The 22,991-nt window shown below is 43.1% G+C and overlaps 1 protein-coding gene across 4 annotated transcripts in view; it reads right to left on the bottom strand.

The window, feature by feature from the left end:
* Window positions 1–22,991, bottom strand: part of C2CD3 (C2 domain containing 3 centriole elongation regulator) — a 59,096-nt gene that overhangs the window by 15,473 nt on the left and 20,632 nt on the right. For 3 of the 4 annotated variants that reach the window (XM_025171268.2, XM_088140437.1, XM_088140438.1), the window contains 13 exons: window positions 22,784–22,970; window positions 21,488–21,660; window positions 20,662–20,785; window positions 17,809–18,077; window positions 16,777–16,860; window positions 15,569–16,195; window positions 14,257–14,559; window positions 11,118–11,256; window positions 8,131–8,195; window positions 5,885–6,093; window positions 4,261–4,361; window positions 3,273–3,419; window positions 1,956–2,152 (listed from right to left, as the gene is read on the bottom strand). In XM_025171268.2, the coding sequence (XP_025027036.2) occupies window positions 1,956–2,152; window positions 3,273–3,419; window positions 4,261–4,361; window positions 5,885–6,093; window positions 8,131–8,195; window positions 11,118–11,256; window positions 14,257–14,559; window positions 15,569–16,195; window positions 16,777–16,860; window positions 17,809–18,077; window positions 20,662–20,785; window positions 21,488–21,660; window positions 22,784–22,970 (2,625 nt within the window). The remainder of the gene's footprint in view (window positions 1–1,955; window positions 2,153–3,272; window positions 3,420–4,260; window positions 4,362–5,884; window positions 6,094–8,130; window positions 8,196–11,117; window positions 11,257–14,256; window positions 14,560–15,568; window positions 16,196–16,776; window positions 16,861–17,808; window positions 18,078–20,661; window positions 20,786–21,487; window positions 21,661–22,783; window positions 22,971–22,991) is intronic. The other variant, XM_088140436.1, reaches the window with a different exon arrangement.

Raw genomic sequence — 22,991 nt, 5'->3', positions numbered from 1 at the left:
TCTATACACAAATACTATTTAACTTTCAAAGCACATGTATCATTTTCTTGCAGGACTACAGCAGCAAACGATGTAAAACTGCATTTAGAATGTTTGCAAAGCAACCCTAATGGTTTCAAGTTCTGTTTTGCAAGGGAAGCAAGGTTTTATTCTGCATTCAGGTTGATTTAGCTGAGCTAGAAGTCCATCCCAGAAATTATTACAGACCAAAGCAAGAAAGGAACATACTTTCATCTCATACTTGCAAAGCCACAGCTATTATATGCCTTTTACAACAGGCACAATTTTTAGGAAACACTGCTTATTTGTGAAGCAGTCATTCTGGGCTGCTCTGCACACTACAAAAATCTTATAAACAGAAATTACTGCCCAGGCGTTACAGCTTTCCATTAAACACAGCCCACAGCTTGTTTCCCTTCATTTCAAGGATCTCTTGAGATGAACAGCCAGCTTCTGTCCCATATTGACAAATGAAAGGGGCACAGGAGATGCTGATCAGAAGGCCTCGGGTCTGTAGGGTGTGCCTGGGATCCTCAAGAAGCAAAGGATTGTCCCAGAAGGCAACAATCCCTCCATGCCACTTCGAGCAAGCACCTCTTGAGCTGGAAATCAAGGAATAAAAGAGGCTGCCTGTGAGCCCATCTCTTGGCCCAGATGGCTCATTGTGTCTCCTCTAACTGGCAACACTCCTCTAGCCTTACAGATTAGATTGACTGATTAGTGAAATTTAGAGGCTGCCTGACTCCAGAACAACTCTAGGTGGCTTACAGCAAAAAAGAAAAACAGAAAACCATGAAAAAAAATCCCACGTATCCAAACACACACAGAAAGCACAACCCACAGGGGCTCCACAGACACCCTACCCCAAGGCCTGAGAAAATAGCCGGATTTTTAAAGATTTCTGGACATTATCAGGGTGGAAGCCACACAGATCTCAGGGGGGATATCATTCCAGAAGGCAGGTGCCACCACAGAGAAGGCATGCTTCCTAGATCCCAAGATATGGCATTGTTTGATCAAGAGGACCCGAAGTGCACCAACTCTGCCTGTTCTTACCGGACACGCAGAGACCGTGGAAGATAGGCGCTCCCTCACATAACCAACCCCATCTCAGATGCATGCAAAGTGGAGGTCCTTCTACTGAGCCTCTGAGTATTAAGGAGGCAGGGTGCTGTGTTGGGCTTCTGTTGAGAGAGACATCTGGAGGATAAGAAGCAAACTCATTTCTCCTATTCCTGAGGCTTTTACCTTGAATATCCCACCCCCAGCCAGGTGCTGGGCCAGGAAGTCAGGTGAGCTTCCTGTATGATATGAGTTGTGTGTCTGGTCCCTGGCACGGCGTGTTTTACCTGACTTATTTTATCATTTTAGTTTACATTTCCTTTGTGGATGTTTTTGACCTGTTTCACCCTTGTCAGCCACCTAGCAGCCACATAAAGCGATCACATGAGTGAATAAACAAATAAATAAACCTGTGGAAGCTCGTCTTCAAAGTCGGATGCTGGCAGGCAAAGTCCAAAGAAAGAAATGGCATGAAATGCACACTGACCGGGCCCAGGAAGAAGGGCCGTCAAATACACAATAGACAGACAGACTGCAGATAACTGACAAGGAAAAAGAAACGAAGCAGGAGGACCACCTTTTTGCATCAGAAGAGGAAACATACAGCTAGACTGTCCAAGAAGTTGTCTATCAACGTGTTGTCCTCAGAGGCACCTCACAGCTTAGTTAAAGACTAAGAGGAAGATCGCTGTACAGTTACTTAGCGATGCCTCATTTCCTCAACATTTAGAATACCGGCATTCATTCGGCTAAAAGAGTAAAACCTTGTTGGAATAAAGAGGTATACGAAGGGAATTGTGGGCATAAAACTCAACAGCACTACTAGCCATCCCCTTCTTCTCCTCCAGAGCCACCCAGAAGACAGCCACTACCGCAGATGGTTGACAACTTACCGCCACTCTGGCTAACTTGAGAAATCTGATGGATGGGCTTCTTCCACAGATGGTCTCCTGCATCTACCCCCTTGGAAGCAGGTCTCTGGATGCCAAGCCCATCCGTGGTGCTACAAGGAGCACCCGAGTCTGTGAAAGGCCTGGTGAGTTTTCCACTGAAGTATCTCTGGATCTCATCAAGCTCATTCAGATTTTTTCTGGAAGACAGGTCAGGTACAAGGTAAACCTCTAGCATGCTAGGTTCTATGTAAGATGGAAACATTCTTCCATTTTGTCACCAAACCCTTCTCCAAACCGAGTCTTGGTGCTAGCCAAGAATCAATAGAAGCAATTTACAACCCAAAATTAATTATTGTTTCTTTCAATTAACAACTGAGCGCCTATATCCTTCTTGTCACACAATAACTCCAGATAGCTAGGATCAAAGCTTAGAGGCCCATGAGTAGAAGTTGAGGGCATGAGGAAAGGCTGCTCCATTTGTATCCAGCTGTGGGGCTTTTTGGAGACATCTAGTTTGTTTATTTATTTATTAAATAAATTTATATGGCCGCCCATCTCGTATCATGACTCTGGGTGGCTAACAATTAAAACAAAATGAGAACAAAATAAAACAAAATCAGTGATTAAAAACATAAGTACAACAGGATAAAATAGCAGCCAAGAATAATAAAACACTGCGCAATCAATATCATCAGACAAGAGGCTTACCCACACTATCAGAGCCCCAGGCTGGATGGCAAAGCCAAGTTTTTAATGCCTTGCTACAGTTGGCCACTGTAGGAAATTATGGGATGTTGAACAAGAAAGACCCTGGCTTTTTATCTGCAACTGAGATGCAAGTTTCCAGTCTGAAGGCAACATTTTCAGGCAGATGCAAACTCCATCAATTACCATCCCAATCAGCCAGAAATATCCACCCCAAATACCCACAAGGCACCTAGTTCTGAGGAATTCCCAAACATTTTTCAGTTCAGCATCTATGGTCAGGTGACCCCTCTTATTAAGATCAACCAAAAAAGACAAATCACGAATGTTTTCATATCCTTCAGAGCTCTTCAAGAGGCAAAAGGTTCTGGAGAACTCCAAAACATGAACCATCTTTTGTACCATTCTGGCTAGTCCTAATAAAGTATTATTCAACCATGGATTTTATTTTATTTTTTTTAAATGGACCAACACACTCTGACTGCTCTTTATGCCCTCCATTTCATAATAAGAGAGTTTTCCAGAAGTAACCCTTCATGGTGGGATTACTTCTGAGCCCTTGCTCTCTACTCTACTGTGACATTAATGCATGACTTTGATTTATCTTTTCACCTGAGAGCTCTGAAAAGGGAAGTATGTGAGGAAAGGGACAGTGAATCGAGCCTTCCAACTTGGTGTGTGTTCTCTTCTGCTTGCTGTAATGATGTGTGGAACCGGCGGACATTCTGCACATGCTCTTTGTAACGGGATTCAGTCCTGCTAAGGAAAGGACACCATTAGCTAGGGCTGGAACAGCACCACGCCCTTTCTATTTTTCCCTCAAGGAAGGTTCAAACACCATGCAGACAGAAAAGGAGGATCTGGTGACCAGGATTTATAGCCTAATTGCCTCTGATAGATTACTGCAAGTTCTTCTCTATGGGGCTGCTCTTCACACAAAAAACCATTCTTAATATGAAAATTTTCAGCCAGTTTTGTCAATGTGCATTTTAAGTGACCCTGAAACTAGGCTTTAGTTTGGACAACGCAAAGAGCTGGTGTGTCTCCCCCACCTTCCCCTCACTATAAAGCTCTAGATTGCCCTTGACCAAGCTTTTGAGAAATAGCAGTGGCTGCCCAATGCTCTGAACAAATGGCCCCTTGGTTTCATTGGCTCCGGTTAGCTGGGGCTGTTAATTCTAAATAGGCATAGCTATTGGAAAAGCTTAAGATACCTGTGGAAATACCTTTTAGCAGTTTTGTGTTTATTAAATGAGATCATGGATAAATAATTAAATAAAAGTTATTTAGTTTACCTGAGCACACTATATAGAACTGAAAACACACAGCATGTAGAAGTATCAGACACAACTAGGTACAGTATACCTACAAAATATGTGCAATCATGTTCCATTAAACGGTGGTAAAGAACGTACAAGAGAGGAAGCAGAATTTGAAATTTTAGTGCATCAGAACTTTGAGAGATGCAACAGAGACGCAGTGGAAGATATCCCTGCCAGTAAATGCCTGGGACGAAACAAGCAAACACTATGCAGTAACGCTGGAGCCCCGGAACCCTTTTATCTATTTGGAAGAGCATCCACCTCTCATTCTGTCTTACCTCTCATGACTGGAAGCTCCTGGGCTCTTCAGTGGAGACCCTGAAAGTCTGGGAGTGCCTCTTGTGGAGAAGGGTGAGAATGCAGGATACACGCCCCTTGCCTGGAAAGCCAAAGGCCTTAAGGTGAGCATCTGCAGCCCGTTCAAGAGAGAGCCCCAATCCACAGTCGGGCCATCAGTTTATTAGGACGAGGAAAAGGTTGCAAGAAGCATGCCATTTTTTCCCTAAAGTTCTTGAGCTTTCCAGCAATTTGAATAGCAGAGAAAAGGAAAGGAAAAAAGAAATAGCCATTTCCCCAAAGGCGGCTGGGTATTGTGGCCATGAAGTCTGCAATGTTAAATCCACCTCAAGAGAGAAAGAGCAGATTGTGCAAAATGGTTACTGACGGAGAGCCAGTTTGGCATAGTGGTTAAAGGCACCAGGCTAGAAAGCGAGAGACAGTGAGTTCGAGTGCCGCATGAGGCATGAAACCAACTGAGGGACTTTGGGCCAGTCACTCTCTCTCATCCCTAGGAGACGGCAAGGGCAAACCATTTCCAAAAATGTTGACAACAAAATGGCAGGGACTTGTCTAGGTAGACACCAAGAGTCAAGACTGACTCAAAGGTGCAAAAACAAAACGTTACTAACAGGTATTGCAACGCTTAGATTCCACTTGGCATTCTGGGACAATAAAGAAACAGCAAGGCATTTCCTGAGCTGGAACAATGTGCAGTTCTGCTAAGTCCCACATTTTGGAGCCCAAGGGGAGATTTCATCAGGCTTCCTTCTCAGAAAAAAGAAAAGTCAATGAGAATTTTTTCATAGAATACGGACAAAAGAGTGCAATGTACTTTAAAGGCTAGCCAATTATGGCAGAAACCATATTCAAACGAAATGCGAGTATTTGTTGTCTATATGTGATTTTTTTGGGAACTGTGGATATTCATTTGATCATACTAAAGTGCACAGGGGCTCTTCAGAGAGCCAACCAAACCTTTGGTTTTTTATCTCACAAAGTATATGATTCATTAGAAATTTAGCCTGAACAAGTTTCAGGATAACACAAGTCCAAAGGAAGATACAGAAATCATTTAAATAACATCGGTATCGGTATCAACAGTGAAGAACAGTAAATATCACCAGACTGACAAGAGATACTTAAAAAAAAGAAAACGGTAATAGTTTTGGGAGGAAGACAAATTGCACCTAGATCTGAACTACGACCCGCAGGAGGGGAGAGTCTGTGCTGGGTGTAAAAAGCCCACTGTTCAGCAAGGGACATGCCTTTGGAGGGAAGGGAAGCCAGTGGAGCTGGGAAAAGCAGTCTGAGAAGGAGTCCCAGGGGAGATGGCTCAACCAGCAGGGCAAAGGAAAAAAGGTGGGGTGTGGCAGACAACAGCAGGCAGGTCTGGAGGTTGGGTGGGGGAGAAAAAGAACATATGGAGCTAAGTGAATGGCAGTGTCAAATAATACAATATTTTGCCCCAAGTAACATCCTGATAGTTGTAGAAAACTGAAATAAGAAGTCTATGCTTTCCCATACTGTGCGAGCCCGAAATAGTCAACGGCTGTGCAACTTTACAGACCATTTTGTTGGTCCAGCAAGCAGAAGCATAAAAGATAAACTGGAAACGATACATACAGAGGATCCTGATGCTTTTGTCTGACAGCTTCTTGCCTGCCTTTCTTCTTTCAGATGAGTTATATTTTCAAGCGGGGAGACGGCAACTTTGATCTGCCCTCGGCACTGTCCGCTGAAGTCTGTGATGTTGTACCAGCCGCAGATGAACTGGAAGCCAGAGAGCAGGGGGGAGAGGTCCACGGATGCAAATCCTATCACTCGTTCAATATCTGCAGGGAAGAACAGCATGTAAAGGCAGGCATGCCATCTAAGCAGGGTCAGTTAAAATGTGCACCTTGTGGAACTGCAATAAGAAACCTTGATTTGATTGATTGATTGATTGGATTTCTATAGTTGCCTATCTCAACAACTGACTCTGGGCAGCGTATCACCATTTCCATTTGTACCACCATTCCCAACCATTAGCCCCTAAATAGGCCAAATGGGCAAACACGCCAAGGGAAAAGGCGATGGATTGAGCAGAAAATGAAGAATATCAGAAGGCTCTAGTTTAACCTCTTCTTAACCTGCTTTCTTCCATATGGTTAAGACTGTAGTTCCCATTATCACTTACATGCAAAGGTTTAGGCACCCTGGTCAAACAGTATGTTTCAATGAATCCCCAAATGAACAAAAGCCAATACAAACTCTTACCTGATGCAAAGTTAAATCTATCTCGCTGCAAATTTGAATGCATGCTTACTATTTATTTACAGTTGCTTACAGATTCAAAATAAGAAAAGATTGAATATAATTTGTGCAAAAGTTTGGACAGCTTTCAAATCCATGTTTCTTAATACTTACTTTGGCAGAAAGTATAGCTCCCAAACGTTTCTTCAAGCAGGAGAGTCCTACTTGTCTTCTGCTTTGGAATTTTTCCCCACTCTTCCTTGCTGAACCCTTCTAACTTATAAATATTCTTTGTTCTCCTTGCATGTACTGCATGGCTGAGACCTCCCCACAGATTTTTGATAACATTCAAGTCTGGAAACTGTGAAAGCCATTCCAAAACTTTTATGTTCCTTTTCTGTAAGTATTTCATGACTGATTTTGGTGACATGTTTTGGATCACTGACTTGCTAGAGGCTTCAACCTCTTTTAGGCTTCAATTTCTTAACGTCTGTAGGACATCTGCTTCTAGAATACACTATTTAGTGGAATTCATTCTACCTTCCACCCATACAATACTTCTTCCTCTGCCACCAGGTGCCACACACAGAGCATAATAGAGCCACCCATGTGCTTATGGGCGGCAAGATATTGCTTTCTTCAAATACTCTACCCTTTCTTTCTCCAAATATACCTTGTGGGGTTGTGGCTGAACCATTCCATTTTTGTTTCATGAGTCCAGAGCACTTAGTTCCACAGGATTTCAAGCTTATCTTGTATACTTTTGGAAATGATTTTTGTGATAAGGTCAGAGAAAAGGCTTCCTTCTGACAACTCTCTCACACAGAGAACTGTTGAATAAGCAGCACTGCATTGTAACAGGGACAAGTAGTCTCAGCTAAACTTTTCAAAGAGCATTTGAAAATCTGACCAGTTTTTAGTCAGAGATATTTCTTAGTTTTTCAGATCTTGCCTTGACTTTTTAACCACATTTCTTGGAGTTGAAATTGTTTATTTATAAATAAGACCTATATAGCTTCAAGATAAGCCTGGGCAGTTTACAAACAGCAATAAAAACACCCCAAAATGTTGTCAGCTGGAAGCGATTTGGAATTTTTTTCATAGCCTTCCCCTGCCTTGTAAAAGGGAACAATCTTCATTTTCAAATGCTCAAACAATTGCTTAGAGGAGCCCATAGTTGTTGAAAGTTGGCAGAACAATTGCAGCCTGCCTGAAGGGTCAAAGTGTTTCTTCCCCTTGGAACTGTTTTTACCTGTTGAACTGGAAGCCTAACAGGTCAATCACCTATTTAGGCCTTATTAACAAATTTAAACTAGGAAGTTTCTATTGCAGAAATCTGGGTTACAGGATATCAACAATCAAGCCCTGATTTGCTTGATAAGATTCTTATTTATTTATTTATTACATTTATATAGCCGCCCATCTTAAAAAAACTCTGGGCACCTTATATTCAATTATTAGTACCAGCAGCAGTTCATTTACTTAGTATCCATTTACATCTAACTGTAGTACAAACAAACAACAATAAAAATCACAACTGAGGATGGATAGACACAGCAATCCATTTTAGAAAAGATTGCTGTGCTGCAGTTAGAAGTTGCTTGTTGTGCAGGAATTATAATTAGAGAAAGAGATACCTGCTTTATGCCATACTTTGAAGACCAGAGTTTTCTGTGAATCCAACAGAAGTTCCTTGGAGAGTCTGCAAAGAATGAAGGAGAAATATGTTTAAACAATAGCTGGAGAAAATAGCACTAACTTTCCAACGTGTTATATGGAAAGTCGTTTGGTGTACAGAAGCTTCCTCCAATCTGGTTCTATCCAATTATGTTGAACAGCAAGCTCTAACTTCCTTCCAGGCACCAGAGCAGTCTATCAGGTCTGAAGAGCCCAGGTTGAGGAATGACCACAGACTGTGGTAGACTTGGAGTTTAGTTATAACCCCTGAATCCTCTACCCAGAGTGAAATCAAACCTAAGTAAATGAGTTGGATGCTTATTTTCTGCTTCCTTTTCTTCTCCTCTATCCTTCTTTCTTCCTTGAACAACCACACCTGAGTCAAGTCTGAGATTGTAAGCAGCTTGGGAAAGAGAACTGTCTGTTGCCATGATAGGGATGAATCGCGCCATAGAAGTAATAATTATACTAAGAACCAATTTGGATTTGCAACCGAAATCTCTGGCTTAGGGGCACACAAAACATTTCAAGACCAGTCAGAAAACGCCATTCTAAGCTCCAGGTATTTCAATTATGGGACATTTTGCATGCCTCTCCTGAAAAGGAGGACATCTATTTAGGAACCTTATTTCTCTTTCAAAACTGATCGTCTATATCCTTGGTGGTTGGGTATATTCAGTCAGAGTTGTTGGTGTCTGGAGTGTTCCCAGCCCCCTACAGATGGAGGCAGGAATGTTTAGAATTGGAAAAGGATAAAGGTAACCTTAGCTGGTCTAGGATGCTGGTTGCTGTGGGCAGGGCATAATAGCAGCAATGCCCTTGTTTCCAGAACAATCTACAGGTCATGGTTTTTGCTGCCTTTCAGCACTGTCTCAAAACATAAGCAACTAACCTTGCAATTATCAGCGTTTTAAATATGCTGGCAGCTCAAATTTCAGTGATCTTATCAATAATACCATGGCTCTGCCTATTACAAGAAATGCAAAAACCTATATCCACAGGCTTCTATTTAAACACTGTTTTTACATTTTATTTGTATCAAACAGCAGAAAAATGAATGCAGAATGTCACCCACTGAAATTTAGAGAAGAGCGGAAACATACAGCATACACGATTACCATATACAGTGGGGCAAAAAAGTATTTAGTCAGCCACCAATTGTGCAAGTTCTCCTACTTAAAAAGATGAGAGAGGCCTGTAATTTTCATCATAGGTATACCTCAACTATGAGAGACAAAATGGGGGAAAAAAATCCAGAAAATCACATTGTCTGATTTTTAAAGAATTTATTTGCAAATCATGGTGGAAAATAAGTATTTGGTCAATATCAAAAGTTCATCTCAATACTTTGTTATATATCCTTTGTTGGCAATGACAGAGGTCAAACGTTTTCTGTAAGTCTTCACAAGGTTTTCATACACTGTTGCTGGTATTTTGGCCCATTCCTCCATGCAGATCTCCTCTAGAGCAGTGATGTTTTGGGGCTGTCGCTGGGCAACATGGACTTTCAACTCCCTCCAAAGGTTTTCCATGGGGTTGAGATCTGGAGACTGGCTAGGCCACTCCAGGACCTTGAAATGCTTCTTACGAAGCCACTCCTTCGTTGCCCGGGCGGTGTGTTTGGGATCATTGTCATGCTGAAAGACCCAGCCACGTTTCATCTTCAATGCCCTTGCTGATGGAAGGAGGTGTTCACTCAAAACCTCACGATACATGGCCCCATTCATTCTTTCCTTTACACGGATCAGTCGTCCTGGTCCCTTTGCAGAAAAACAGCCCCAAAGCATGATGTTTCCATCCCCATGCTTCACAGTAGGTATGGTGTTCTTTGGATGCAACTCAGCATTCTCTCTCCTCCAAACACGACGAGTTGAGTTTAGACCAAAACGTTCTACTTTGGTTTCATCTGACCATATGACATTCTCCCAGTCCTCTTCTGGATCCTCCAAATGCTCTCTAGCAAACTTCAGATGGGCCCAGACATGTACTGGCTTAAGCAGGGGGACACGTCTGGCACTGTAGGATTTGAGTCCCTGGCAGCATAGTGTGTTACTGATGGTAGCCTTTGTTACTTTGGTCCCAGCTCTCTGCAGGTCATTCACTAGGTCCCCCCGTGTGGTTCTGGGATTTTTGCTCACCGTTCTTGTGATCATTTTGACCCCACAGGGTGAGATCTTGCGTGGAGCCCCAGATCGAGGGAGATTATCAGTGGTCTTGTATGTCTTCCATTTTCTAATTATTGCTCCCACAGTTGATTTCTTCACACCAAGCTGCTTGCCTATTGCAGATTCAGTCTTCCCAGCCTGCTGCAGGTCTACAATTTTGTTTCCGGTGTCCTTCTTTGGTCTTGGCCATAGTGGAGTGTGGACTGTGACTGTTTGAGGTTGTGGACAGGTGTCTTTTATACTGATAACAAGGTCAAACAGGTGCCATTACTACAGGTAACAAGTGGAGGGCAGAGGAGCCTCTTAAAGAAGTAGTTATAGGTCTGTGAGAGCAGACACCTTGCTTGTTTGTAGGTGACCAAATACTTATTTTCCACCATGATTTGCAAATAAATTCTTTAAAAATCAGACAATGTGATTTTCTGGATTTTTTTTCTCATTTTGTCTCTCATAGTTGAGGTATACCTATGATGAAAATTACAGGCCTCTCTCATCTTTTTAAGTGGGAGAACTTGCACAATTGGTGGCTGACTAAATACTTTTTTGCCCCACTGTATGTTCAACAGAGGTACAAAATTAGGAGCTCTGAAAAATAAAAATAAGTTGTTTTGTAGGCTACACAAAGCTTGATAACAGAAAATGGAAAACAAGGATTCAGATGAGATACTTCCCATTCTTTTACCACCAAAGTTTTTCCTGCTTTGATTCTGGCAACTGTGCCAGTAGACCAATGCTGTCACTTGAGAAGACCTTTGATTTCAGAGGACCTTTTTCTTACATACCTAGTCTGTTGCTGAAAATCCCAAACAGGTGAGTCTGTATTTTCCACTGTTTCTGTGGTAATAGGATTATCGACGTCAGTGGCAACAAAAGATACATAGCTACTGGGAGAAGTTACTCCCCGTTCAGCAAGAGGACTCCCTGAAACCAATTAACTCAGAATCAGTTTGCAGTTATGACATTCTAAGACAACTTCATGACAAAGAAACAAAAGCCTTTTCACCTGAACGGCCTCTGCAGAGCACAGTGACCAGAAGAGCTGCAAAACTGCTTTAAGGTGAAAGAGATCTGGGTGGGGAATGATTTTGTGATTCTGGTTTCTTGCACGTGGCCTATACTAAAGAACCTGAAAGGACTAGCAACATTCTGAGTTTAAATTTCTTTGGAAAATGAAAGTTACCATTCTTAGCCGGCTAAATTCTGCCCTGCTATCCTTACATGGTGCAGAAAGCAAACTACCTCTGCCCTTACTGGGTCGTGCCTCTCTCTTCCTCTCTCCTTCTCCTTCAGATGTGATGCCTGTCACGTTTGGGAGAAAAAACAACCACCTTCTTTCTTTTCGTTGTCGTATCTCATCGCACATTCTCCCCCACTGTTACCAGGGTGCCACAGAAGAGCACAACCCCTGGAAATAGTAGCAAACCTCTCCCCAGGACACCAATTTTGCTTTTATACCCAGGATGGCCCTCCGACTCCTCTGTCTCCCAATGGCTATCCTTTTCTGGTACCTGCCCGCTGCACTTTTAACTAATGCATTTTTGTCATCCTTGTCCAACAAAGTTATCACTGTATACAAAAATAAAGCAAATATACCCACTTCTGGTTTTGACTGCATAATCTTGGCCACTTTAAAATAAGATTCTATAGCTATGGTCTTGAATAATATACACTGCAGCATATTTGCCCCAAATAAGTGGTCCATGGCAACACAGGCCTCATTGGGGCAGATGGGGTGTCAAAAAAGTCAAAATGGCGGCTGCAAAAGCACAATTGAACCTGCCATCTTGACTTTTTTTTTTCAAAAATAGGAAACTTTATTACAAACGTATAGTCACTATGCATTTTTCAAGCTGATAATAAAGGATATAGTTACAGAAAAGTGAGATACTGAAACAAAGTAAAAATGTAAAGTAAGATGTTAAAAAAAAATCTTAAAAACTTTTGATAGCTCATTTTTCCTTTCCGTTCTATTGTCCCTAGCCACTAATCACTACTTAAGTATTTGTACTTTTCTTGAAATATTGGAGATTGTTGCTTATATTTATTTAAATCTTTTTATGTAATGCTGCAATTCGCACACTGCTCTGTTGAAAAAGCTCCAGTTATTTTTAACTAGAAGCAGTTAAATACAATCATAGACTCTTAGTTGAACTAGACTGAAAAAGGTCTCTCTTTTTCTTAAAAACCATATTCCAAATGTCTAAACCTGGCTTGCTCTGTGATATATCGTATATGAGGGAGCCATTCCTGCTTAAATTTAAACTTCGGTTATGAATATATACAGCCTTTTCTTTTCTGATCCCCCATTTTATGCCCCTGTGTGACGACCAGTCCCATTCATTAGTTCTGATTCAAGCTGAGCTGCAAATTCTAAATGTCTGGTCTTGTTTAACACTTTGAGAAACATCTTTTTAAAAACAGAATTTGCTGAAGCACTTAGTAGCTCTTCCTGAAAGACAGAAAAATCTGCAGGAAGAATCTGTCAGCAGTGCAAGGAAGAGGGCAGTGGTACTTTGAGCTAGGGCAGGAAGCTCTGGAAATAATTTTCTGACTGTTCTTTAACCTGCTTTCAAGCCACACCAGGGTTGAAGCTGTTGTTTGTCAAAAGCATTTATTGTGAAAATATGAGAAGCCTAATTGGTTAACTGGTTTAATCTAGTTTAGCTGACATTCAGCACAAAGTCGGTGTGCATCAGGATGGAACAGTAAGGACACCTTTTGGGAAACGGCCTGCACTCTGGAGTGCAGAACACAAGGGTCAGGAAAACATTCTGGGTGGGAGGCAATTCTGGGAACAAAGTCACCAGAATCAAGAGCAAAACAACGGGTTATTTGATGGCTGCCCATTTCTACTTCCAGCTTGGCTGCACTGAAAACTCTTGAATTTTGCATTCTTTTACTGATTGTTTTATCATAATCATAGCCTACCAAAAACGGATTTCATTCTCTGCTGCAACTCACATGCTGCTCTGTTGAAAAAGCTGTAAGATAATCATACAACTCTTAGTTGAAATAGGCTGAGAATATGTATTCCTATTCAAGATCAAGACTTCACACTTCCAAATGAAGAGAGAATAAATGTGGCAATTCAGTTAGAACTGCAAAATGTTAAATTACAAAAAATGGACTTGGGACTGCCTCAAGAACGAATAATGGTCTGAGCTATTTCTGCTGAACAGAGCATAAATACCGATCCAAACTCAACCGTGGCAGACAATACCAGAATTAATCCATTCCTCACGAAGGCTGTTTTGAAGAAACTGAATAGACAATGGCAGGTACACATGCTGAGATGCAGCAGGCAGACTCTTTTATAGGCAAATATTTTGGACTCATGGGAATATTTAATCTGAATGTATTTAAAACACAGAATTTTTTTTTTTTGGTCTATTGGGAAATCTTTGGGGAATTTGCAGATCAGCCTATTTCTAGAAGAAGGCAATAACTTAAGCCACCTGCCTTTGGATCATTCAACAAAACAGATCACGCACGAAGCTTTAACGCCACAAGTAATTATTTTGAAATTAAGATAATTTAATTCTAGCAAAGCATTGTTACAAAGGTATAAGTAGCTTCTCAATCCAAGAACGTGTGTGACTTTGCAAATGAGAATAACAGCTACATTTTGCTCTCTAAACAAGTAAGTCAGGAGGCAGCCAGAAAAAAAAAAACCCAGAATTTTTACAAAAAGGACTGGAATTTTTCCCAGTTCTTTTTGTTTTTAGAGAGCTATTGTTTTAAAGCTTATCCGAATGGATTAGAGCTTTTCTGATATTTCTAAAAAATTATATTGTAGGCCATTCAGATGATGAATTTGAAGGCCACAGTGTAAAGAAAAAAGAGGGTTAGGTTAGGGTTAGTGTTATATCCTAAGAGGATTGCAGACTTCACCTACTATTGTAAATCCGGAGGTCTGCTTACCTTTTAAGCTCAAGTGCATGGCTCTTTCCACAAGAATACTAACAGCAAACGTCTTCTCAAGATCGTTCACAGAAGATTCCTCCCTGAGGGTCTCTGCCACAGAAGGATTTGGTTCCAAGTGGACTTCCAAGTCTTGCTCCATTCCCTTCTTTTCTTCTTCTTCATCACTGCTGCTGCTGCCGTCCCTGCCATCTTCAGTGTTCCCAGGTCCGCTGCATGGATCAGTGGGAGTCACTGCAACGTGAATGCGTAGCGCAGCTCCCCCCAAGTTGACAGCATTTCGTCGGAACAAGGGAAAGACACCTGTAACAAAGAGAGCAGTGAGGCTCAATCTAAATGCAGATCCGGCCCCTCTGAGAAAAAGCTGCTTCGTTTTCTAAAGGTAAAAAGCAGGTCTACTTTCCCATTGTTTGGGCAGAAACATGGTTCATGGTGCTGTAGAATCTACCTTAAATTGAACCAGATTGTGCTTTTATTGTTGCTTCTCTCCTGGGAGTCAGGCAGACCCTGTCACCTGATCCTGACCCTTTGCACTAAAACTGACGGGGACTGAATTTGGGATTCATACGGAACAGAGGTGGAGAATCTCTGGCCTCAATGAGAACCCCATTGCCCCAGAACCCCCAAATTCTGAAACTTCCCCCCCACCCTGTTTTAGCAAATTTAAGAGGTAAAGGGGCAGCTTAATTCTTGCAGAGGCTTAAAGTGTTCGTTGCATCTTTTAGAAAATCCCAAATCCCCCCAAATCAGGCTGAATTTAAAATACCCCACAGGAAAAATCTGGGTCATAAAATTTCAACTCTGTCCTCTCCAGTGACATCATAATGCCATAAGCACCTGAGAAGAGGCCAGCTGGAGCAGGTCAATGCCCATCTTAATCCAGCACTTTGTTTTGCTCAGGTGCTCATGAGCAGGAAACAGAGACCTATCCCTCACCTGTTTTAGGATATCAAAGACAGTGATAAAACCACTCCTTCAAAAATTTGCACAGTCCTCTGAAAAGCCATTGCCACAATTTGTGACAACCAATTTCATTTGTTTAAATATGCCGGACACAGAGGATATATGTAATAGCTACCCTCAGATACTTCAGTAAGAGTAAATAAAACACAATGCGGAATTGGTGACCACCAGGGCTGCCATGCTACATCTCTCTGCTAGTCACTAAAGCAACCGTGTCTTTTTCCAGTCCAAAGATGTGACTGCTTTAATGAGTAAGAGAGAGGTGCTGAACCTGCACAAATTCAAAATCATTTCTGAATACCCCCAGGAACCAGGCTAACGATTGCCTTTAAAACTGCTATAAACATACCACTAACTGTTTTCTTCTTTCGTGAGCTGTCCGTAAGTGGTGCCAGGTCCACATATGCTGATCCGATCAAGCGATCAGTGTCCAGTGGTCTTTCCATATTGCAGTCATTCCCATAAGCTCGCCACACCTGGAATTCCAGTTTTTCTTCCCTGAAGTACCATAATAATGCTGGACTCGACTGAAGCTCCATTTGTTTGGGTTTCTTAAATGTCACAGTCACATGCTTCTCATCTTCAGTTAATTTTGGCCTCCTGAGTGAAGTCCAGGTGGCTTCTTGATCATATAATTTATAGCGAAGGTAGCAATAGATACTTTTACTTAAGCGTGTTTGTCCTGCAAGTAACGTGCACTGTACTGGCAGCCACAGCCTAGGGGTAGAAATAGTCACATGGACTGGTGTTGAAGGGGATTGACATTCACTCTCACTATCTTCCAACAGATCATTGGTATGGATTTCCTTCCAACTCCAGCCTAAAAGGTTAGCAGCATCTAGAACACGCTCTTGGTCTCCAGAGTGAACAAATGCAACTGAAATGTCCAAGCCTCCAACTATGCTTTGCATGACATTTGCACACCGAGAAGGCAAGAGGTCCTCTGGGAGAATTATGGGGTACCAACCTCTAAGACCTGTGAGGAAACACAAAGAGAACAAGTCATTACTGACTTTTTGTAAAATAAAAAGAAAATGCTATCTTTAACTTTGTACTGTTTATTTATTTATTCAAATTTGTTATAGCCATCCAACTCTGATGAACCCTGGGCGGCATACAAAACCAAAAAACTCCATAAAAACAGATAAAACATAAAACCACATAGACAGCCTGGGCTTTATAGGTAACAACAAGCATCTTGAATTGCACTCGGAAGCTGACTGGCAACCCATGCAGCTCGTGCAGCAGTGGTGATACATGGGTATGCTGACAGTGGCGCTGTGTGCGCCGCTGCATTTTACTGCACGTTACTGTTTCACTGCTGCATTTTGAATCAGGCGTAGCGTCCAGACGGTCTTCAAGGGCAGCCCCATGTAGAGCGCATTGCAATAATCCAATCATGAGGTGACCAGGGCATGAGTAACTGTCTGAAGGGTGCTGCTGGCACACCAGGTGAACCTGAACAAAGACCTTCCTGGCCACAGATGCCACCTGCTCCAGGTTGCGCACCAGGCTCATGACAAATGTAGAGTTCATAGTGTGACATGGTGTCTTTACCTGATCTTCTAATCAACAGGTCTCTGGTAGGAACTGTGACAGTTCCCAGCAGGCAATCCTTTACAGCTTGAGATGCATTTGGAGCTGAAAGAGTAAATCAAGGTTATGATGCAGACTTTCCATCATAATAATCTGAATTCATCCCCCTGGAGGGTGTCAATATAGAGTAGTCCTAGATTCCCAACAGAAGGAGTACTGGGGTCCAATGACATTTCCCCTGCTACACACCGGCTCCAAATCCTACCTGACTGTATTTCGTTTCATTTCATTCAGATGTTTTTATTTTTAAAAAAGAAGATCTAGTGCCTTGTAAAGCAAAGTTTGTTGTGTGAAGTCCAGTGCAGAAGCAGTTGTGGTACTCAGTCATACAACAATACAGCCTCCAAATGTAAATGAAAAACATGAAAACTAAGCCCAGCCCGGCCCCCTGGACCCTCTCTTTAAAAAGGTGACAAGAAAGCTGCATCACAGATCCAGGGAATAAATGAATCTCAGTCTTGAACCTTCAGCATTGGAATAGGAAGGATCTTGTCATCGATTCAGAAGACCCAGCACTGTGAGTGAGCCCATAGTGTCATGGATATGGAACAATTCTCAGAAGAGAAGTTCAGTGGGAACCTATATAAGAATCAGAAAGAATCTATAGGTATGTAGGAAGGAACAAAAGTAATATACTCAGAGAGATGCTGGATGCAGTTGGGTGCCAGGACTGGCTAGAACCTAGACCAGCTAGCTGTTTTCCTGTTACTAGTAAGCATACAATAAGCTGTCCTCCGAACGCTCCTTTACACTACAGGCAGGGGAACTGAAACCATTAGAGCACCCTGGCAGTGCCACGAAGGCCATTTGGTGCCAGTCAAGAAGAGCGCATTCTGGAAATGCCTCCTCTCGTATCTCAATCAGGTTAAGGGAAGCTGTGCAAAAGCACAGCTGCGTTCACAACTGAAGATGCATCAGTTCCCTGAATCCATTCTGTTCACCATCTGGGCTTGTTGTGAAGTTTGACAACCGGACCCAATGCATTTGTGGTACCTGAGTTCAGGGGCTTGTGGTAGACGCGGAAGACCATCTCCGACAGCTGCAAGAGCTCTCCGAGACAGCACGCTTCTCCGCTGCTCCTCTGGACCACAAGACTGCAGGGGAGCTCAATGTGATGCTCAAACTCAGGACAAAAAGTGCGAGCCACGGTTCGTGTCTTGCGCCTCTCCGCCTCAGGAAGAAAGGGAATGTGTATCGACACGTAGGTGTTGAGCCCAATTTCTGCACTGTATTGGAATGAAGGGTACTTTTTCGCCACAGCTCTAAGCAACGAGAAGAAAATATGCCAAAACCACCTTCAAGAGCAGCAAAAAAAGAATGCACGTGCTGTGTAGTACATGAGTTAGGACTGATTTTATGTTATCACGATGCAACAGAGACTCAGGGCATTTACGATTCTTCCTATTTAGTTGGATTATCTATGTAGGATAGCGTTTGCATTCCAGAATTTTGGCTCCGCAACTCCTCAAACTGCCAGGCAACTCAGCTCAATGCACACAACTGGGGGAAGCTGATTTTGTCTGATGGAGAGCGACTGTCCAAGTTTTCGAGCACAGGAGGTTCCCATAACCTGCCAAAAGAGGTCTCAGTCTGGATGCTAAGAACTGAACCCAAGGGCCTTTTATGGACAAAGCAGGAGCTCTGCCGCTAAGACTGCAGGTCTGCGAATCAGCTGGTCACAGCTATTCCTGAAAAAGCCTTGCTGCTTTGTCACCTGAAGCTGACCTACCTGACCTCTCTTGAAACATCTACATCAGTGTTGTCCAAACTTGGCCACTTTAAGATGAGTGGACTTCAACTCCCAGAATTCCCCAGCCAGCCCCAGCTGGCTGCGGAATTCTGGGAGTTGAAGTCCACTCATCTTAAAGTGGCCAAGTTTGGACAACACTGATCTACATAAATAGCATTTTTTCAAAACATTTGCAGGATGGAATACAATTTCAGGAAGCCAATCCCAGAAGATCTGAACTGATTGGGAATGGCTTGGTTGAACAGTTGTTCTATTATCATTCAGACATACTAGTCTGAAATAATAATAAATTATAAATAATGTATTTAAATAAAATAATAATAATCTCTCAAAAGCAAGCCATGGCTTCTTTGAAGCGCAGCACTTAATTTTGGTGCACATGTTGCTTCAATCAGCTTAATTCAAAGAGTGAGCAAAACTTTGTAATAGACTTTTAATTATTTATTTAAAGAGGCTTTTATGGCTGTCCATCTTACGGGCCATAGCTCTGGGCAGTTCTCACCAACAGCAATAAAAACATAACAGAAACAATCAATACCAATATCCAAAAAAAAAAAAAAAAATCAACCCCTGGCACCCTGAAACAACACTTTCCAATACATAAACACAGTTACTGTGATTCAGAAGCTTCTAAATGAATTCTTTTCTGACAATATTATGTTGTAGGGATGTTTGCAAACTCCTGGCCCTTCCACACCTTTGTCTGCTGAAAAATTCCCATATGATTTCCCAATAAAACTTGTGTACAAAGTTTTGGACCATGTTCCGAGACTAAAGGAAGAGGCTGATAGAAAGTACGCTGGATTTACTGACTCGTGGTAGACAGATTGCAACAAACTGGACTTCCAAATTTTTAACAGCACCAGCACCAGCACCAGCAGTATGTGCCTCCCCTCATACTACGAAACTAAGCAAAGTTTGGAAGGAGAGAGAGAGAGGGAGAGGCACTATTTTGCATTTGGCTCTGGACAACTGAGTTTGGGGTTTCCTGTAAAGCAGGAAGTTCAACTGAAGGCTGAGGCTGAGGATCGAGTCCCCTGGTCAGAAACCATCTAAATGATTGCACTGTCTGCTGGGGTCACTGCTGATGAGGGATTCCTCTGTAGATGTAGCTGTAGCCATCCTGCCGAAATCCTCTCCCTGCTGGGACTGAGGGAATGGCCCAGGCCATTTGGTCCTTGGCTCATCACAAAGCCTTCCCAACAGAACTGATGTGGCAGTGCATGTGGCAGACAATGCACAAGGAATACAAGAACAACACTGCTGAGCAATGCTGTGAGCGGTGTCTTAGCACTTAGCCAGTGGAGGTTATCTCTGGGGGGTTTTAAGAACATGCCAGACAGCCACCTCTAGAGGATACTTTAATTGGTTTTCCTGCATGCTGCAGAGGGCTGGACTAGATGATCCTTGTGATATCTTCACACTTCACAATTCTAAGGTGATAGCAAAGGGAATCCATTTCTCCTTCACCACTGCATCTGCTTAGTGTTACCCAGTGGAAACTATGAATGGCACACCTTGAACCGTTGGAGGCCCTTAGGGACAATTTGCATTTGGTGGGTAACACTAGTGGATCAGTGCCAAGGGAGACCAATCTTCTGACGGTCTGAGCAGGTGAGACTAGCCAACCCCAGGGCAGGGATCACGAGTAATCTGTAGTCTGTACAGCAGGGGATACAGCCAGGATACCTAAAATGGGTGAACTGGAATTAGATACCTTCAAGGTCATCCAGTCCAACACACTCCTCAGCGCAGGAATCCACTAAATCAACAAAGGGAAGCCCAGACTGTTCCACTGCTTTACCGCTGGATCCACCCTGCCCTGGAAAGCCAGTCCACCACCTGTTTGCTGAAACCTTTGCTCTTCTTGCACTGTGAAATCTGCCAGAACTGGATTGGGTACAGAGGCCTCATAGATACCAAATGCCTCCTTTAGCCAAAAGGCGGCCCCTCCCTTGGTTAAAAGCAGGAGGGAAGATGCCCTGTTAAAGAACGTCAGTTTATCTAGTGTTAGCTAATCTCAGTGGCTCAGTTTCCAGACATCTGAATGGGGAGAAGCAGAACAAATGTGTGCTGAGCTTTTGGTTCCTTCTCACCTAGCTGCTGCTTGCAGTCCAGCTGCTGCGTGTATTTGGACAGAAATAGGAACGGTCTGAGCCGCCAGAAGGCCTTCTGTTATTTTCAGGGCGTGTCTGTATTTTACGCTCACTTCAAGCAAACCTGGAAAAAGGGGTAGGGAGAGAAGAATGCAGATTCAGCTTTGGGGCTGCTCAACTCTTGTCCCCTTTTAATTCCCATTTCCTTGGTTTGGATCTGCTGTTCCTCCCTGCAACTGGCCGTAAGAATGAAAACAAGCCCCGAGAAAGAGAAGGGCCTGGGGAGAGGCTGCAGGTAAGGGAAAGGGAAGCCTCTGCATTTTCACCTGATTCTAAATCTCAAAATACAGCCTTTCCTGTGTAATGATTAATTGCTGAATATATATTTGCTGACACAACATTCTGCAGCTCATTACGCCTCCCTGAAACGGAAACAAGACCCGTAGCAGAGAACGTACTGGGAAGAATATCTTGAAATCAAGCAAAGGAAAACCTAGCTGTACAAGTAAATTCCTAGAAAGAACGCTTACGCCTTTTGCTATGAATCCTCCTTCCAAGGAACGGCAATATCTGAGTTAATGGTTAACGTTATTCAGCCTGCACAGACCTTGTGTGGACTGCTACTGCTACAGAATGACCCCATTTGACCTGTAAGAAGGCTACCCAAATCCGGATTGTTTTTTCCAGTTCAGGAGGTGGCTCAGAACGAACAAGGACCAAATAGACTGGCCTGCTATTGTAAAGGGAAGCCGGATGGCGCCTGTCCCGGGACCTTCCCATGATCAACCCTCAGCCTTGCTCGGGAGCATCAAGTGCCTTCTCCTACCTGAGGAAGGAGGATGGAGCTCCCCTGAGCTGCCGGCTCTTGGCATTACAGGCAGGCGGAAAGTCTGGATCCCCACGTCCTGCCGGTGCTGCATGGTCACCATGGCGCAAAGCCGTGAGAGGGCCAGGCTCCCTCTGGCAACCATCTGATCCCGGACATTAGGATAGTAATACCTGTGGAAGTGAGGAACCAAAATGTTGCAAGCTACAATTCAGGTGGCCACTGGAGAAACAGAGAGACCAAAGACAATAGAAAACTAAGTTGCCTGGTTTGTCAGGGACAAAATGATAAGCCCCTTTTTAAAAGGCTGGAAACCCTTTATGGACTTAAGTGAAGTGATGATTTATGGATCGGCTGTTGGAAAAAGAGTTACACATAGGGCTGAGGGGATTTTTGTAATACTAAGGAGGGAGGCTGAGTAATGAATTTGTTAATTCCTGTAACAAAGAAGGTCGGAAGTCACATATTTTTGTTTCTTTAGCTAATTTTTCTTCTTTTTTCTTTCTTGTTTTTCACATTTTTTATTTTTCTTCTATTCTCTTTTACTTTTTCTTTCAGATTTGTCCTTTATCGCTTGAAAAAAATTCTCAATAAATATACATATAAAAAAAATAAGTTGCTGAGGACAGAATTGGAACTTTCTGCGTGCAAAGCCAAACGTTCTCCTCCTGAGCTGTGCTTCCTTCTTTAAGCCTGAGAGCCAGACAGGAGGCACAGAACGTGCAGGGTGGGGGCAGCCTGCAGCCTGCCAGCCCCCTTTTTGTGGTCCCCAGGCACCTGAGGCCAAATAACTGTCCCCCTTTCCCCCCATTTCCTGGAGATTTGGGATTTTTGAGGGTCAACGTGGGGGACTTAACCTAACAGATGCTTGAAACACTTGCAACCCACTCCCACTTTGGGACTGTGGCCCCTGAAATGCCATGCCAGCCCAGGTACATCTCTCAACAATTCCTTCCAAGAAGAGCAGGGCCAGGCAACAAAAGGATTAGTGCCCTTCCGTACAAAATGTCCAGAACAGTGTACAATTAAGAATAAAATTACAACATTAGTTGGTTTTAAATGAAACCAAGCCCTCTAAGGTCTGGTTAAAGGATCTGGGTAGGTTCCGCCCACAGAAAAGACAACTGAGGGGAGACAGGAGCGCAATCTGGGGAGTTCCCTGAGTTCCCACAAGATCCCACAAGATCCCTCTGAGCTCCTGTCATCCTCAGCACCACGTGATACAGGGAGGGGGGAGAAACAGGCTGAACCCTTTGGGTGGGCTGCGTTACAGGGACGAAGTCCTGCGGTGCATACCTGCACCAGATTTCGAAATGAATTCCTCCCCCTTCTCCGGCTAAGCTCTGGGCAGAGAAAGCGCTGAGCAGCAACCGCTGAACTGGGATGTCAGCTGGGACCAGCAGAGAGTGATGGTGCTCATCGTTGAAGGTGGGATCGGGAACACACAAAGTTGTTGACGTACGGAAAGCCTTTAACTCAAGGTCTGCGGGAGGAAAGGATGGTT

This window comes from Python bivittatus, unplaced genomic scaffold (assembly GCF_059951505.1).
Source record: "Python bivittatus isolate LINGU-HERP-01145 unplaced genomic scaffold, Pbiv_v1 ctg000340_np1212, whole genome shotgun sequence".
Taxonomy (NCBI): domain Eukaryota; kingdom Metazoa; phylum Chordata; class Lepidosauria; order Squamata; family Pythonidae; genus Python; species Python bivittatus.
Note: the sequence above shows the minus strand (reverse complement) of the source record. Positions and strands in the feature narration are given on the sequence as shown.